Source organism: Siniperca chuatsi, linkage group LG15 (genome assembly GCF_020085105.1).
Source record: "Siniperca chuatsi isolate FFG_IHB_CAS linkage group LG15, ASM2008510v1, whole genome shotgun sequence".
Lineage (NCBI taxonomy): Eukaryota > Metazoa > Chordata > Actinopteri > Centrarchiformes > Sinipercidae > Siniperca > Siniperca chuatsi.
Window position 1 is genome coordinate 20,323,163 of NC_058056.1, and position 16,265 is coordinate 20,339,427.

Genomic DNA, 16,265 nt, shown 5'->3' on the forward strand with positions numbered 1-16,265 from the left:
CAGTGTGTATTTAACAGTTGGACGAAGGCAACAGTTGTTGTTGGACAACTGATCCTCTGTGTCTGTCCCTCTGCTCTTCCCATCATGCATGTATTTGATCAATGCCGTGAAGGCTGCTGACTCACCTGTTCCTGTAGCAGTGGGGTTGGATCAGGTTTGTGTGGTGGGCAGAGGAAAGCACTTGCAGACATAACACTCAACACACACTTACACACACCTGTTGCTCAGCCCCTAACCCCCCCTAACCCCCCCTACCCTTTGCCTGCCTTTTTCTCTCCCTAACCGAGCATCTTAGAGGAATACAGTAGTTTTTGGGAGGTTATAGGTTAATCAGCTAGCCAATTAAAAGATAAGAACAATGACATCAAAATCATCCATGTGTCCTTATTAGATCACATGATATGGGTCCCATCAGCAATTATTTTCAGTAGTCCATTTTTTTTATTAATGTAAATAAAAAATGTATTAATGTAGTTCAACAGTTTGAATTTCAAATGAAAAGAAGCATTTGGATCATAATTGAAAAAACAGATTGTAACAGTATCAGACAACAGTAATTTGACCTGTTACTCAATTTGGAAGTGATAGCAGGTTTAAATCCTGCTATCACATTCGTCTACATTCAGATCATGGCCTATACCGTAATGCTTAATCTGTCTGTACAATAGGGAACTAAGTAAAAGGGCTGCACATTTAACTTTAAAAAGTTAGTTTTTTTTCTTTTATGTGGCCTGTAGTTTAATTGATTTTAATCATGAATTGTGATTAAAACTATAAAAATAATTGATTTTTTGACAGTGGAGCAAGCTGTTAACACAACATTGACATATTATCACCTTTATAAAGTTGATACGGCGAATATGTTAGCAAACAGTTGCCTATTTACACATCCAGCAGACACAGAGCAACATTAACATTCATTTGAAGTCATATTTCTGGCCACCTGAGGAATGTAAGTCCAATATTCACTAGGCCTGTCACGATAACTGCTTTTGTTGGATGAAAATTTTGTCCCAGAAAAAATTGCGATAAACAATATTATTGTCATTTTAAGATCATTTTATGCCACTGATATAATGATAATATAATACCATAATAATGCAAGTACACCCTTTCAAAGAGTGATGAAATTATAAGCTGCCTGAGCTCTGCCCATGGTGAAACTCAGACACAGGGAGCAGACGACGAGAGGTCAGAAGCACTGTGACCAGAAATGACAGAAAAACGTGTCTCAGAATCAGCATAGTTTTTTTTAAGTTCATTCATCTTAGGTGCCGTGGAAAAAAAACGCTCAGGCGTTGCGCCCAAGTCTTATAATGTAGGTAAAACCCTGCTGTTTATTTTGGCATCAGGTTGGCTAAAATGTTGGTGACATTCTTATCCAAATAAAAACACATGTAAACACAACAGGCAATATCGTACGATATATGGACATGACCTTGATAATTTTTCTGACCTCAATAAGCCGATAAAGTAATTATTGTGATAGACCTAATATTCACATTCTTTTTAGCTTTGTTTTGGTCTCCAACTCCAGAGGGAAATATCTGGCTCTTTAGCTGCTAAATGCTCCACTATGTTCACCAGCTAGTCACTAACTGCATCTGTCTGCATTTTAGTACTGGGTAGGTAGCGTACAGTGGGTTTATCAGAGCTTTTTTGCTGAAAACAGCTGCTTGCTTCAGCTGGAAACAGGGTTTAAAAGACTGTACCAAAACAGTAAAGTTGCAGTCCAAAAAAATCTAAACAATGAGCAATCACTACGAGTGTCCCCTTTCACATTACAGATAGTCATTTCATCTATTGTTAATATAAAAATATTGAACAAAATATGATATATACAATATAATATAACAACATATTACCTTGAAGAACTTGAACATATAACCTTGAAGAACTTGAACAACAAAACTGTTATTTTTTTCTTATCCAGTTTAAGTTGAATAACTAACTAAACTAAACTAAAATTCCAGGTTATTACAATACAAGTCCTATCATTGTAGCATTTTATATAGCATATTAACAAGTCCTTATGCATTTGGGTGGCAGCCAAACTGACCCACACTTCACTGCTGACCTTATGGATTATGGACCCCATTGGGAACAGTTTGTCCCACAAGTTGTTTTCATGTCACCTGAGCAGACTGCAGCTACTGTCCCACATACCGTAGTAGAACATCTCCGAATCTTTAAAGGAGCTGACTCCCACTCCATCCTCACAGTCTTCACATCTTGGTAAAGAAGCAGCCTTTTGCTGTTGTGCCAGCTTAAGTGACAAATATTTTAAAAGCTGGAGTGAAGTTTAACACTCAAGATTGAGAAGGTGGTTTTAGGACCAAGCGGAGACTTTTTGAGAGGGCAGGGTTGCACTGACTGTCAGTCAGACAGGAAAAGAGCACACAGCTGCCCAATGGCATCTGTTCTGGCTCCCTTTACACACACTCACAATTACACACTTACATGCACACACATATCTCTTTATAGAGAGATTTATGATATCACAAGTGCATCGCTATAGTTGATGAGGTAGTGCAGAGGAAGTGGTGGGAACTCACTTTCAGTGATTGGATTGAGCAGCAGAGACAGGGAGAGAGAGAGAGAGAGAGAAAAAAGAAAGAGAGGGATGAGGGATTCAACATGACACGAAAGGCTGGTGAGATGGGAGTCTAACGTGCTCATTGTTGATAGACACAAGATAGTGATTGTATAATGTTTCCTCCTGCAGCACGGAGGTGAGAAGTGGCCAGAAAGAAGACAATGTGTGTGTCAGCATCAGTGTGTGTGTTTGTGTGGGATCGGTATGTGACCCTGGCTTTAGTACAGGGTCCAGTTGTTCCAAAGTATTCAGTAGGGCGTACAGGAAGCTGAGAGGAGTTACCCTAAAATCCAAGGTGACTCACTTATTTTTCTTTCACACACATGGACACATTCTGAATGCAGAACAGTTTACAAAGTGATGAAATGCATACTGAAACATGGATCACAAGGATAGCAGAAACAGGGACTCAAATGGAGTGAATGTGCACTAGAGGGCACTAGACTCTCCATCTGTGCTGCTCAGAAACACAACCGCAGTGGAATCTGTGCTTACTGCGCCAACAGCTTCTAAGATTGGTTTCCTTTTCTTTGACAGTCAGTGGCAAGCAGCATTGATATACATGGTATACTATGTGTTAACAGTTATATGGCAGACATTTGGTGTAGTGCCTTAGTCTTGGAAGGATTTTAGTTGGACAAGTTTAAAATAGGTCACGCCCATCTGTTCTGAGGGATCCCCTCTTGCACTGTCAGTCTTCAGGTTGGTGTTGCTTGGCACTAAAGGGGTACTGGCCTGATCTGGCATAGCTGGGAGAAAGGACAGACTCTGGGCTTCCTGGCAGATGGAGGATGTTGTATTTGCAATTTATACACTTGTCTATTTATACTCACTGTAATTAGCTATTACCATATATGCTAATTGACCAAGGGTGCAAATATGTTTACATTTTTTCTTCCAAGCTTGCTTTATCTATAATAATTCAACCACAACTACTACATTTTAATTTTGCACCTGTGTATCAGAAGCATCAGGAAAAAACCTAAATCCTACTGATGGCTTTAGAGTCTTTTGGCAGGTGTCAATCAAGAGTAGAGCTAAAACGATAAGGTGATTCATTGATTAGTCAAATGACAAAAAGTAATTGCCAACAATTTTGTATATCAAATTTCTAGTCCCTGTTTAGATGAGGATTTGCTGCTTCTCTTTGTTTATGTCATTGTAAACGGAATATCTTTTAGTAATGGACTGCAGAGCTGATACAATCAGCTGATTAATCAATTAGAAAAAACAATCAACTGACAGAACAATAATCAGCAACTATTTTGAAAATAGATTAATCATTAAGTCATCTTATTGTAGGCTGGGATGAGCACTTTTTTATTATCTGACATTTTATAGACTAATAGCTTTATCGGTTATTTAAAAAAATCATTAACAATAATTGCTCTAGGAAAAAGGGAAAGCTGCTTTAAGTCTCCCAACAAGTCCGGGGAAATAACTGTATGTCAACAGATATAACAACAGGTGCTTTGCCCGCTGATTCATCACTCCATCCCAAACTGCCTCTATGAAAATATTTACGGGTTACTTGTCCTTTCCACTCACGCTGATGCACCAACCCAAGCTTCCTGTCTGCAGTAAAATTATTTCAATCAGACTCACTTTGAGTTGTAACTTCCCACTGGCTAAAATTAGTCAAAGGCAGGGATTGAGGAGGGCTCAGATCCTGCAAAACACTGCACACAGATATGCAACATGTCTGAACCCCCTCCCCACCCCCCACCCTAATGCTCAGGACAGCCGGTTTGCCGTGTGTGTGTTGCCAGACCCCGGCATGGCTCATGTTTCTGAGTGCAGTTTGTCAGAGCCCAGCTTGGAGCTGCAGGCACCAGTGAGACTACACCAAATAAATACATCCAGAGCTGACAGGGGGAGACCAGAGGTTTTCTACCCCAGAGAGACGCTGCTGTTTTGGCTGCGAATGGCCATTAAACAGTCCAGTACCATGGTTCTGCCTCCCGGCCTTACAGTAGTGCGGGAGTCTTAAGGAACATCTCTTTGCACAGATACATTGCTGGATTACTGCTTTGGGAGCTTGTACATACGAGTGGAGCCTGGAGGAGAGAAATTTTGTGAGTGTGAGTGATTGCCAAAGGGCGTTTTGCCTGAAATCACACACATGCTTTCCTGAGGTGTTCGGCCATTTTTTTGGTTACTAGATATCTGAGCTGTTAGGTGGACATCTTTACTGGAGTCCACTCGATTTCCTTTCAGCAATTGTTTGGTTGCCGGGCAAGCTGGTCTGTCTGTAGTCGCCGTGTCAGTAGCCGCACCGGTGGCCGTGTCTGGTGGGGGGTTGCGTGTCTCAGCCCCCACCATGATGATCAAGGAGACATCGTTACGCCGGGACCCTGACTTGAGGGGGGAGCTGGCTTTTCTGGCCAGGGGGTGTGACTTTGTCCTCCCCTCACGCTTCAAGAAGAGACTCAAGTCCTTCCAGCAGCAACAGGTCAGTTGGTGCAATAAGCAGGATGGACAGGGTGCAAGTTTGGATGTGCACGCAAAATGCAAACTCATGAGAAATATGAAGAAGTTAGACACACAAAAAATATACTCAAATCCTTATAGTTTATAAATGTATATCTCTTTCTTCCTTTGTTTCTCTCTTTTACACACACGTTCTCGACACACATAAGCATACACAGATGTTCATATATTATATACAGTAGATTCATCATGTTGCTCTCATACACACACAGAGTGACATGCCAGGGACAACAAACTATTCTCAGGCAGATACCAGTAGGGTATTAATAGGGCAGGAGGTGCAGGAATAGAGTGATAGAATGAACTCTGTGAAGGAGAGTAGGAGGGGGCGCTACAGCTGTCCTGCTCAGTACACACAGTATGGAGGCCCTCGAGAAGACACACACCAAACACACCAGGCACCAGGGAGCTCCTGCTCGAACACACCGAGTAGTTTTGTTTGAAGCAGTGTTAAATTCTGGTTTCAGGTCTTTTAATTTCACTGCGAGAAATCTGTAACTTTTCACATCGGTTTTGACATGTTCTCACCTTATCACTGCTGGTAGTGTAAATTCTTGTCTTGTGAATTAGATAATGGAGTATGCTGATCTTCTTAAGGACAGTCCACAATGTATGGGTGCATTTTTTACATGAAGTTACATGAAGTGAGTCTTGTGTCGGGTCTCTAATAGAGATGGCTGGAAATTATTGAAGCATTTTTCCTCTCCCTCTTTCCTGCTCACCATTTGATTAGTAAAGAAAGCAATCTAAAATATTGGATATATTGTGAAACAATAAATAAATATTTTTGAGGACAACAATTTTCAACCAGTTCTTCCCAATCTAAGACAAATTATACTACTTTCTCATGCATGCATTAATGCATACTACCCAGAAGGCCCTTTTTTTGTAATTAATTTGGTTACTTTTGTAGCGCTCATTTAAATTCTTTATCGATGTGTATATATGTGCACAGAATTTTACTGCTGAAAGGGCTTAAACAAACCATCATAAATAAAGTAGTACTGTTGACATGTGTGCTGTTTAATTTGCCTTATTAGTTAGTTAAGGTTCCAGCGATTAGGATAAATTAAATTAAGCCCAACATAGTCCACCTGGAGCTTTTCTTGCCAACCATTTCAATCAGTTTCAAGTGCTGACTGCTTTGCAGTTTCCTGACTAACTTTGTGACTGAGAGATTGTAAAACAAGTCTGTCGTTCCACCACATCCCTTACATGGGTCCTTGAAGTGAAGTTGTGTCTTAGTTCTGGGGAAAATACTTATTTTCTTTCCCATTAAAAATGAATATGGAGTTGAAAAGAAAGTGATTTATACATTAATAATGTTTTTATTTTTAATTGTAACTGATTACAGATTAATAGAATTTCAAATACGAGGTGTAAAATGGCCACCACAGGAAATCACCCCAGCCCTGCTTGTCGATTCCCACACATGATCTCTGTTCTCTCTTTTCAGGTCCAGTCCAAACCAGAGAAGAAACCAGGCACACCTCCACCAGCCCCCGCCCTGGCCACAACCGCACCCGCCCCCACACCGCGTTCACCCAGCCCTCCTCCGGCTCCAGTGATAGTCACCCCTCCTCCCCCTGCCATCAACATTCCCAGGTTCTACTACCCCCGTGGGCTCCCTGCCATGGGCCCGGCCACCAACCACGATGCAGCCATTGCTGCCATTGAGACGGCCTTCACTGAGTTTGAGGAGGAGAAGGCTGACATATATGAAATGGGCAAGATCGCAAAGGTTAGTAGTTTGTCAACAAACATTACAATGATCATAATTCTAGAAACACCCTTTAATTCTGTTTTTAATTTTAACCTGATTTTAAGTATAATACAAGCTTAAAAGATGAACATATTAGCATCAACATTTACTTGCAGTAATATGTAGGATTAACATCAATGTTTTCATGTTTCATCTTGAAGCTAGGATTTATTCCATGAACATTTTCTGGAAACAGTTTCATTTCTCCAGAAATCATTACACACACAGTGGCCTGGGTGATACATTGCTGTTTTTGTATGCTGCCACTCCTTTCTAAGCAGTGTGATCACAGATTCTAGGAAACAAACACTGTTGTGAAGTACAGTACAGTACATGAATGTTTTTCAGGGTAAGGTAATGGTAGTGTTACTTGTGTTTCTGTTCAGGCATGCGGGTGTCCACTTTACTGGAAGGCCCCCATGTTTTACTCAGCAGGTGGCGAGAGGACGGGCTTTGTCTCTGTTCACTCCTTCATTGCAACCTGGAGGAAGTAAGACAGACCTCATGTTCATATAAGTCTTAGAAATATGATATCATAACTCTAATCAGGTTATGATATTAAACATCTACCAAAACCTCTCCTCTCCACTGCTCTCCTTTCCCCTCCTCTCCTCTAATCTTCTCTCCTTCAGATTGTTGCATAGTTGCCACGATGATGCATCAAGGTTTATTTACCTGCTAGCCAAACCCAGCTGTAACTACCTGGAGCAGGAGGACTTAATTCCTCTACTGCAGGTAAATGTCTTATCAACAACAACTCAAACATTACAAAATCTCTGTGCTGCCCTCTATATTGACCACAAATTTGTCAAAATCATGTTTTTTTCTGTTTCTTCCTGTTTGTCTGATTAGGACATAGTGGATACACACCCTGGGCTCACATTTCTGAAGGATGCACCTGAATTCCATTCCCGTTACATAACAACGGTAAATGGCATGAAAAATAATATCAGCTGTTTATATGTTTTATTGTAATAGTGTATTTTAGAGTAAGTTTATGATAAGATCACTACCATTCAGTCTCAAGCTTTTACTAGTCAGCTGAGTAGGCTGTAATGGAGCTGTGGCTTCTTATCTATTATCCAAGTATAATTAAAAAATGTACAGTATTATATAAGAATACAGCACAAAAAAGCAATCAGTGACCTAGGCTGAACATCAGACACATTATTAATGTTGTCATAGTAGTCACACTTGATGTATTTGAAGAAACACAGTTGAAAATCAGGTTATAAAATATTATATAGATTCAACTGTCCAACATGTACTAAACCGTTAAAATAAGATCCAGCTAGAACAGCTACAACAATAAAATGCTACTTACATGTTAATGCATCAGTAATAATAATCAAGTAATGAACTATAATAATATACCGTAAAATTTAATTTAGTTTAATTAAAAGCCAAGTCCCAATTAAACGCCGTTCACTTTTACTGTCCGGTCTGGCTACATATTTTGACAAATAAATGCAGATCTCAATTAGACACCGGGTCTGGTTCTTATAGAAGTTCTTTGGACATATAAAACCTCTTAGAGCCCACCGGGCTGCTTGCTTGAGCTAGTTCAAAGCTGCTTAGATCACACATACAAATATAAATCTTTAAACTTTTGTCAATATGGACATGCTACATCGTTAGATTGGTTAGATTCTCCACAATTCAATCGTTCAGTTCATTTTACGGAAACCATGAGCACCAAAGTGTAATTAATTAATTCAGATTTACCGGCATAGTAAACAAGAGATATGGAAAATAAGTGGTGACTCCCTACCTTCAAAGCGGTCATAAAGTCAGAATATGTGTCCATTCCTTGATTACTTATATTCCTTTAGTCCGTAAGGGACCACTGATCAAAATAATCAAAAAGGTTTTTCATAAAAATTAATCCAAGTTGAAATAACTATGGTAGCCTTTGACTTTCATTCTTTCTAAGGTAGGCTACCGGTATTTTGATACGGGTCTCTCTCTCTCTCTCTCCTCTCCCTGTGCATCGGAGCTCCATCAAATGAATGATTCCTAATTGACATGTTATTCAATTTTGTTATTCAAAATTTATTCAAATTTTTATACAAATAATATTCATACTGGTTTAAATTTGCTGAGCAAGAGTTTTGTGTGAAAGGCCTGTCCCATATAGACGCCTGTCCCAAAAATATGCAGGTTGAGTTCAGTTATTGAAACAAATAAAAGCCCGGGCTATTAATTGAAGTTTTACTGTAACACCCTGAAAGTGTTCATTAATAAGTAGTTTTACTTTTGATACTTGAAGTAAATTTTGCTGATGATAAATTTTTGAATGGACTTTTACTTGTAATGGTGTGTTTTTACATATTGGTGTTGTTACTTTTACTGAATACTTTTTCCACCACTACACTGTGCAAAGCATGAAATAGTCAAAACTATCACAGTCAGATTGGTGTTAAATATCAGTGCCCTCTCAGAATTTACTCCTCCTACATTGTCAGCAGAACTGCTTCTGTGCACATCTAGTTACTGTGCAGACTTTGTGTATGTGGGTGTCTATGGATGTGTATGTGGATCGGGACAGCTGCAACACGTGCTTTAGAAGTCGAGGTTTTGCTGTGTAGAAGTGCAGAGATGCAGAGAAGTCCGTGGTCTGGTGCGTCAGTGTGCAGTGACATCACGGAAACACTGATGCCCCCTACAGCCCGCTACAGCAGAGGCCCCCAACCTTCCACGTGCCCATATTAAGACTCTTCCTTCAGTTTAGGCCAGTTGACCTGCTATTGTAGTAGCCCTGGGAGGTCCATGTACCAGGAAATGGGTGCTAATCTGCTCTTTACTAAGCCTAAGTGTTGTATTTCAGGCACAGGGAGCCCGGACCCCCTTGTTTCCATTGTATGCTAAAGACCTGTCTTACTCATATTATGAATGAGGACAACAATGTCATGCATTGTTGGTAGGTCTCCCTCATGGCAAGATGAGGAATGTGAGGAATATGTTTAAGTCTGGATGACAGGGCTTGCATAGGTCCCATGTGAGTTTCATGCTATTTTCATAGACTGAAAGCAGAGTCCATCCAGCCTGACAGCTCCCGTCAGAGTGTCAGCCTTTTTAGATTCCCATTAGCCAAAACTAACACATATAAAAACGTTTCATACCCTCTGCCATCTCTCAGCTTAACTCTGGAAAGGTGACAATAGCACATACATTATAACTTATTTTAAAATAATTTTAACTTGTGGCCTTTTTTTATTTATTTCTGTTTTGTATTTATGATGTTTTCATGTGCTTTTATCTTGTGTTTTGTGTTTCACTGCCTCGCAACCAATTTCCTTTTGGGGACAAATAAAGTGATTGATTGATTGAGAACAGCAGAGGCAAATGTCAACATAATTCTCTACTACATTATTATGTACCTCTTACGTGCAATTCTTAAAGACCTAAAGACTTTATAATTTAGTCTGAGTGTATGTGATAATCCTTTGTGTGCCTCACTGTTGTGTAATTGTGTTGATTCTTTTGTGGCGCTATTTTATCAAATGAATTTCATAATTCAATTTAATTTGACATTTCTTCTCTCCCTATTGTAGAATGATTTCACTCATGCTAATCAGTACCATTTGGAAACTCTGTTGTCCTAGGTGATCCAACGGATATTCTACGTTGTGAACCGTTCGTGGACGGGTCGTATTACCATGATGGAGCTGCGCAGGAGCAACTTCCTACAGACCTTGGCCCTGCTGGAGGAGGAGGACGACATCAACCAGATCACTGACTACTTCTCCTACGAACACTTCTATGTCATCTACTGCAAGTTCTGGGAGCTGGACACTGACCATGACCTCTACATTGACCCTAAAGACCTGGCGAGATATAATGACCATGGTAAGAACAACTCAAAAGAGCAGGGGGTTTATAACTGAAATACATCTATACCAGACACATTTGGGTTACAAAAATTAAAAGTACATCAGGAAAGAATTTAGGCCTTAAGGCAAAACAAATATTGTTTCAAAATCAAGAACATAACATTTATGGCCGATGACATGAAGTATCTAAGGATAGAGGGTGTTGTATGCTGTACAGAATGTAAAGCCCCTTGAGGCAAATTTGTGATTTGTGATATTAGGCTATATAAATAAAACTGAAGTTGGAGCTGTATTTTTTGGTTTCATTGATTTTATATGGATTGGATGCCAGTAAAGAATCAGAAGCAGACTGTCTTTTGATTTGGTACATTCATTTGCTTATTTTCCATTTGTTGGGCCCCCACTTGCTTGTGCAAAAATCAACAGCTGTTTGTCCTATGTTTAACACTTTCATGCTGTATGATGTAAAATGGATTACAACTGCATTATATGACCCACTTAGCCAAAATTTAATTCGCTGACTCAGTACTTACGCAAGTGATTGTACTGTATGCGTAACGGTTTACAACAGTACCCATTTGTTTCTATGTCTTTGAACAAAATCACATTTGCTTATTTTTCTCTCGACTGACAGCATCCTCAAACAGAATCATTGAAAGATTGTTTTCGGGGGCTGTTACTCGGTAAGCGGGAACACACACATAAACAAACATAGAGGAGCTGATTACTTCAAAATAATGGCAGTATTGAATGTGAATTGCTCTGTCTCACTTGTTTCCAGGGGTAATGCTGTGCAGAGAGAAGGCAGGATGAGCTATGCTGAGTTTGTCTGGTTCCTTATATCTGAAGAAGACAAGAAAAATCCCACCAGGTAATATACATATGCTTCGTTCTGTGTGATTGAGCAGCCATTTGAGTATTTTTTCTCTCTGAATGTGACTAATATGCTAAATCCCAGCCAGATGTCACATGCTTTATTTGCAAATGCACTTTTTCCACTGTGTTTGTGTCTGTATGTAGTGTGTAACTCAGTGTGCATTTGTCATTTCTCTCTCCAGTATAGAGTACTGGTTCCGCTGCATGGATGCAGATGGCGATGGTGTCCTGTCCATGTTTGAGTTGGAGTATTTCTATGAGGAACAATGTGAGAGGATGGAAAGGATGGGCATCGAACCTCTGCCCTTCCAGGATTTGCTCTGCCAGATGCTTGACCTGGTCAAACCTGAGAGCCAAGGTTAGTGCCAGTATTAGCTCACCCTTAGTGTTTTTCTTCCTTTTTATAAATGTTATTTTTTATTGCTCTTTATTGGAAAGCCGCACCCTACCATCATCCTTTTCACCTTGCTAAAATGTGTTTTTTTCCAGGTAAGATAACCCTTGGTGATTTGAAGCGCTGCCGGATGGCTCACATATTTTTTGACACCTTCTTCAACCTGGAGAAATACCTGGACCATGAACAGAGAGACCCATTTGCTGTGCAAAAGGTGTGAATGTGCATCTCTTATATGTAATGTTCAGCTACTGTATATTGCAGGAGCTGTCAATTTGAAGGGGAATAAGGGGTGCTGATTCCTTGTTACAAAAGAGAAAATTCAAAAATAATGTGTGAATAAGTGTGAAGCAGCACACAGTTAAAAAAGGACACAATTGATGACTAGTATTTTTCTTGTTGTCTTTTGAGATGATAGAAATATAATAACATTTGCCTACTACTGACTGACTGTAGATATGTTTATATTAAACCCTGAAAGCTCACACCACTCTTCAGCACTGTATTTATGCATGCCGGTGCCCTCAAACCTTTCAAAATACTACAGTGTCTGGGCTTTAAATATTCTTTTTTTTTAATCTAAGAAATTACTTGGAAATGAAAAACAACTCATTCCACACACAATTCGTCCATTATCAGTAGAACTATTGGGTTTTGATAGATCCTCCACACTTAGAGGTGCAATGTAATTGTATAGTTTTAAAGCTACTTCCCTTTTTGTGCCTTTATTTTATTTCGTAAAAAAATACGAAATTCTCTTACTTTACTTTTGTGAGTTTTTGTCGATACCTTTTTAAAATACAGATTTTTGATGTGCTTGTGTTGTTCCAGGACATTGATAGTGACGGTCCAGAGCCATCTGATTGGGATAAATATGCCTCAGAGGAGTACGAGATACTGGTGGCGGAGGAGACTGCAAATGAACAGCTACATGAGGGGTATGACACAAACACACATACTCACACTTACATACATGCCTATTAATCTTTTTAATAGGCTGAGTTCTCTGCAGCTTTCCATGCATTTAAAGAAGACACCCCTTTTAGAATTTGTAGATTAGCGTGATTGTCAAGACAATAAAAGTATAAGGTGTATTCTGCAGCAATTAACCAGTTCTACTATGTGTGTTGTGCTCTCAGGTCATTTGATGATGACTATGAATCCGAGGAGCTTCAAGTCCCTGGAGAGATTGGGAATAAAATGGAAAAACTGGTCATATCAGACCTGTCAGCATAAAACTCCTTCCTTGAAATTCCTGGTGATAGAAGGTCCCTTTGGATGGATGCATCAAAAAATACATGGATGTAAAGACAGAGAGAGAAAACGATTTTGGCATCTGTTTTTCAAAGACTTTGGAGTCTCCTCAGAATGGACTCATCAGTTTTTGTGCGTGTGTGACCGTAAACCAGTACTGTTCTGTATCTGGTGCAATAATGCATCTGTATTCATACAGAAAACAATGTCACTGCCTCCAGCTATCCTCTCCATCTGAGAGAACAAAGCCAATGATGGGGGAAGAAGTGAACAATAAGCTCTAAAAGGAATCAAGAAAAAAAACTGTAAAATAATGTAATTACCATTGTGAATTCTCTACTGACAATCCTGCCAGAAGACAATCACCTGAATTTTCAATTGTCACTGTGCTAAAGGTAGATAGACAGGTACACTGTCAGTTACACAAATAGACTCCTAGTTGGAGAAACAGGGAGACAGAAACAGATAATTATAGTGATAAGCACTGCCACCGTCAGCAAACAGTCAGCTACTCAATTGTGATACATACAGACAGACACTGCCATCAGAAACCTGCTGCGTGTGCAGCTTGTCACTGTTTTCCTTGTAAAGGAAGTAGTTAAAGCTCCAGTCCCTTCAGGGAGGAATCATGAAACAGTTTGGGTGATTGTAACAGCACCTCTCTGTGGCCAGTCTGTGCTACTGGATGCCACTGTCATGCACGATGCACAAAGGCTGGCCAACCTTTCCAAGAGGGAGTTCAGTTCACCACTCCACCTCTGGACTCCCTTTGCAATCATATGTCAATCCTGGAAAAAGTCTGACTACATGGACTCATTGCATTAATTCTCAATTGGGTCACAGTGAGATGTATGCACATAAAATGATGCATGTTGACAAACATATCAAACTCTCTGGTAGAGTTGCCCACACATTTCCACCGGTAAAATTTGTAATAACGCAATAGATACGCATAAGAACTGTAAGTTGTCACTCTCATGGAATTATCCAGCACAACCCACTGTATGTTTTCTAACATCCTTGTTGACTGTGTACAGTACCTGGTAATTACCTTGATCTGTTTTTGTCATTTATGCCAAATTGTCATATACCATTTGTTTATGAAACTTTCTGATGTCCATTCTCCCTATAACACACATACCAAACACACCACTAAGGATGCCTCTTAAAGGGTCAGATCACTCAAATTATGAAAAGATATATATTCTCACACCTCAAGTGGTATTTAGCCTGCAGATAGTTTTGGTTTTATTTGCAGAAGTTTTATTAAATCTACCTCTGAGATTTTTGCCTCAGCCACAGTACAATGGAAATGAATGGAATTTCATTTGTGACCCTTACAACATTGAAACATTTTTAAGTGGAGCTCCTTTCTACCAAAAAAAGTCTTTATGTAAACTCCTGACAGTGAGGTCTGTGAATTATCCACAGTAGGTACATAGGTTCTGGGACGATGAGTTGCTGTTGAATTTTTTGAAATGTCATTTTTCAATGCTATAAACACCAGCATACTTCCTTTCACCTTTATTATATTGAAATGGAGGCAGAAATCTCAGAGATGCATATCTTACAACCTGGGTAAATGAAGTCCAAACTATTTGGATAGAAACACTAACTGATATTTTGTCTTTTAACTTAGGTGGACTGACCCTTTAACACCATTATTTACTGTGCTGCACTCACAGGGACAGGTGCAAGTGTGTACACTGCCCTTACTGTAATAGCTAGGAGCATGTGTTTGCTTATAAATCACTGATAGAGGGGTTTGTTTTAGGAGCGTGTGATGTGTAGCTCTCAGTTTCAGGCTGTTTATATGTCGTAGTTGTTGCCATGGGGATGTGTTCCCGGAGTCTGTGTGTATGTGTGTGTGTGTGTGTGCGCGCGCGCTTGTATAACTCTTTAATTAGGAATGGGACAGCTCTTGTCCACAATGGCTTCAAATTCACTGGCATATACCTCCTTTACTGGCACTTACTGTACACAAACACACACAGAGACACAACACACTATAGTTTCTATTGAAAGGAATAATGAGAGCTTGTGGATGCTGTAAGGCCTAAAGGACCTTGAGTTTCCTCCTGCTGCTCTATTGCCATTGTAAATGTGCCTGACTGTGTATTAAAATATATTATTATAATAATAATAACAGTAATAATAAGCCATTATAGATATAACGGCTTTGATTTTTTATGTATTTTGATGGTTTGTATTGCTGTGCCACTGTGTGGCTCGGAATAGGGGGGTAAATTATGCTAGATGTGTGTATGTTTGTGTGTTAGATGCACGGTGGATTTCATCAGCAAAAGAGGGGAAGTCCTCTGGAGGACTGATCTGACAATCACAAAAATAGGAGATACATCTCATATGAAGACCTCTGAGACTGATGTTTCACTGTTGTGGTCACACACACACACACACACACACTCACACACTGTCAAGGAGACCCGCTCATCCAGACAGTATTTAAGAAGAACTGTTGAAGGCAAGTGGATGTCTCCGGTTGATAACTTTCTGGCTCTATGTAAAGTGTCCTGGTGCTCACACATGCAGCATCAGGCAAGGACAGAAGCCATGCAAGACTTTTACTTTGAAATTATATCTCCACTGTGAGAGGTAGAGAGAAAACTTTTACTTTGATGTACTTCCTCTGTGCAGAGGAGACTTGAGTAGGCTGAGATGTGTTCAAATCTTGATGGTTATTGTATTGGCATGGTTTTCTTTCCGTCCATCAGTTTCTTTCTTTCTTTCGTCCCTTTTCTATGCCCTGTCCCCTGTCATTTGTTGCTTTTGTCTGAAGTTTAAAAGTTTAAATAAAGATGTTTCAAGAATATAAATTCTCCTTGAAGATTTTTTAGTTACCCACAAAAACATCTCTCTCACACACATGTTCATTATCATTCCCTCCTTGTTTATACACACTGTGTACTGTAAGTGTGTTTGTCTGCACTGGTGCCCAGTAGAGTGTACTTTACACTCTTTTGAACTACTGAGTGACTGTGACTGGCACACATGACGTAAGCAGGCCTATACTGAATCACTGTGGCTGGTGTCACTATTGTC

General features: G+C 39.7%; 1 protein-coding gene across 5 annotated transcripts in view; it reads left to right on the top strand.

The window, feature by feature from the left end:
* Positions 1-16,035, top strand: part of ppp2r3a (protein phosphatase 2, regulatory subunit B'', alpha) — a 66,329-nt gene extending 50,294 nt beyond the window's left edge. For 4 of the 5 annotated variants that reach the window (XM_044166324.1, XM_044166322.1, XM_044166325.1 and 1 more), the window contains 11 exons: positions 6,543-6,827; positions 7,235-7,338; positions 7,481-7,583; positions 7,701-7,775; positions 10,454-10,697; positions 11,316-11,364; positions 11,463-11,552; positions 11,740-11,915; positions 12,047-12,165; positions 12,783-12,889; positions 13,091-16,035. In XM_044166324.1, the coding sequence (XP_044022259.1) occupies positions 6,543-6,827; positions 7,235-7,338; positions 7,481-7,583; positions 7,701-7,775; positions 10,454-10,697; positions 11,316-11,364; positions 11,463-11,552; positions 11,740-11,915; positions 12,047-12,165; positions 12,783-12,889; positions 13,091-13,187 (1,449 nt within the window). In that variant the 3' untranslated portion in view covers positions 13,188-16,035. Of the gene's footprint in view, positions 1-4,354; positions 5,049-6,542; positions 6,828-7,234; positions 7,339-7,480; positions 7,584-7,700; positions 7,776-10,453; positions 10,698-11,315; positions 11,365-11,462; positions 11,553-11,739; positions 11,916-12,046; positions 12,166-12,782; positions 12,890-13,090 lie in introns of those variants that run through there. The other variant, XM_044166326.1, reaches the window with a different exon arrangement.
* The last annotated feature ends 230 nt before the right edge of the window (positions 16,036-16,265 follow it).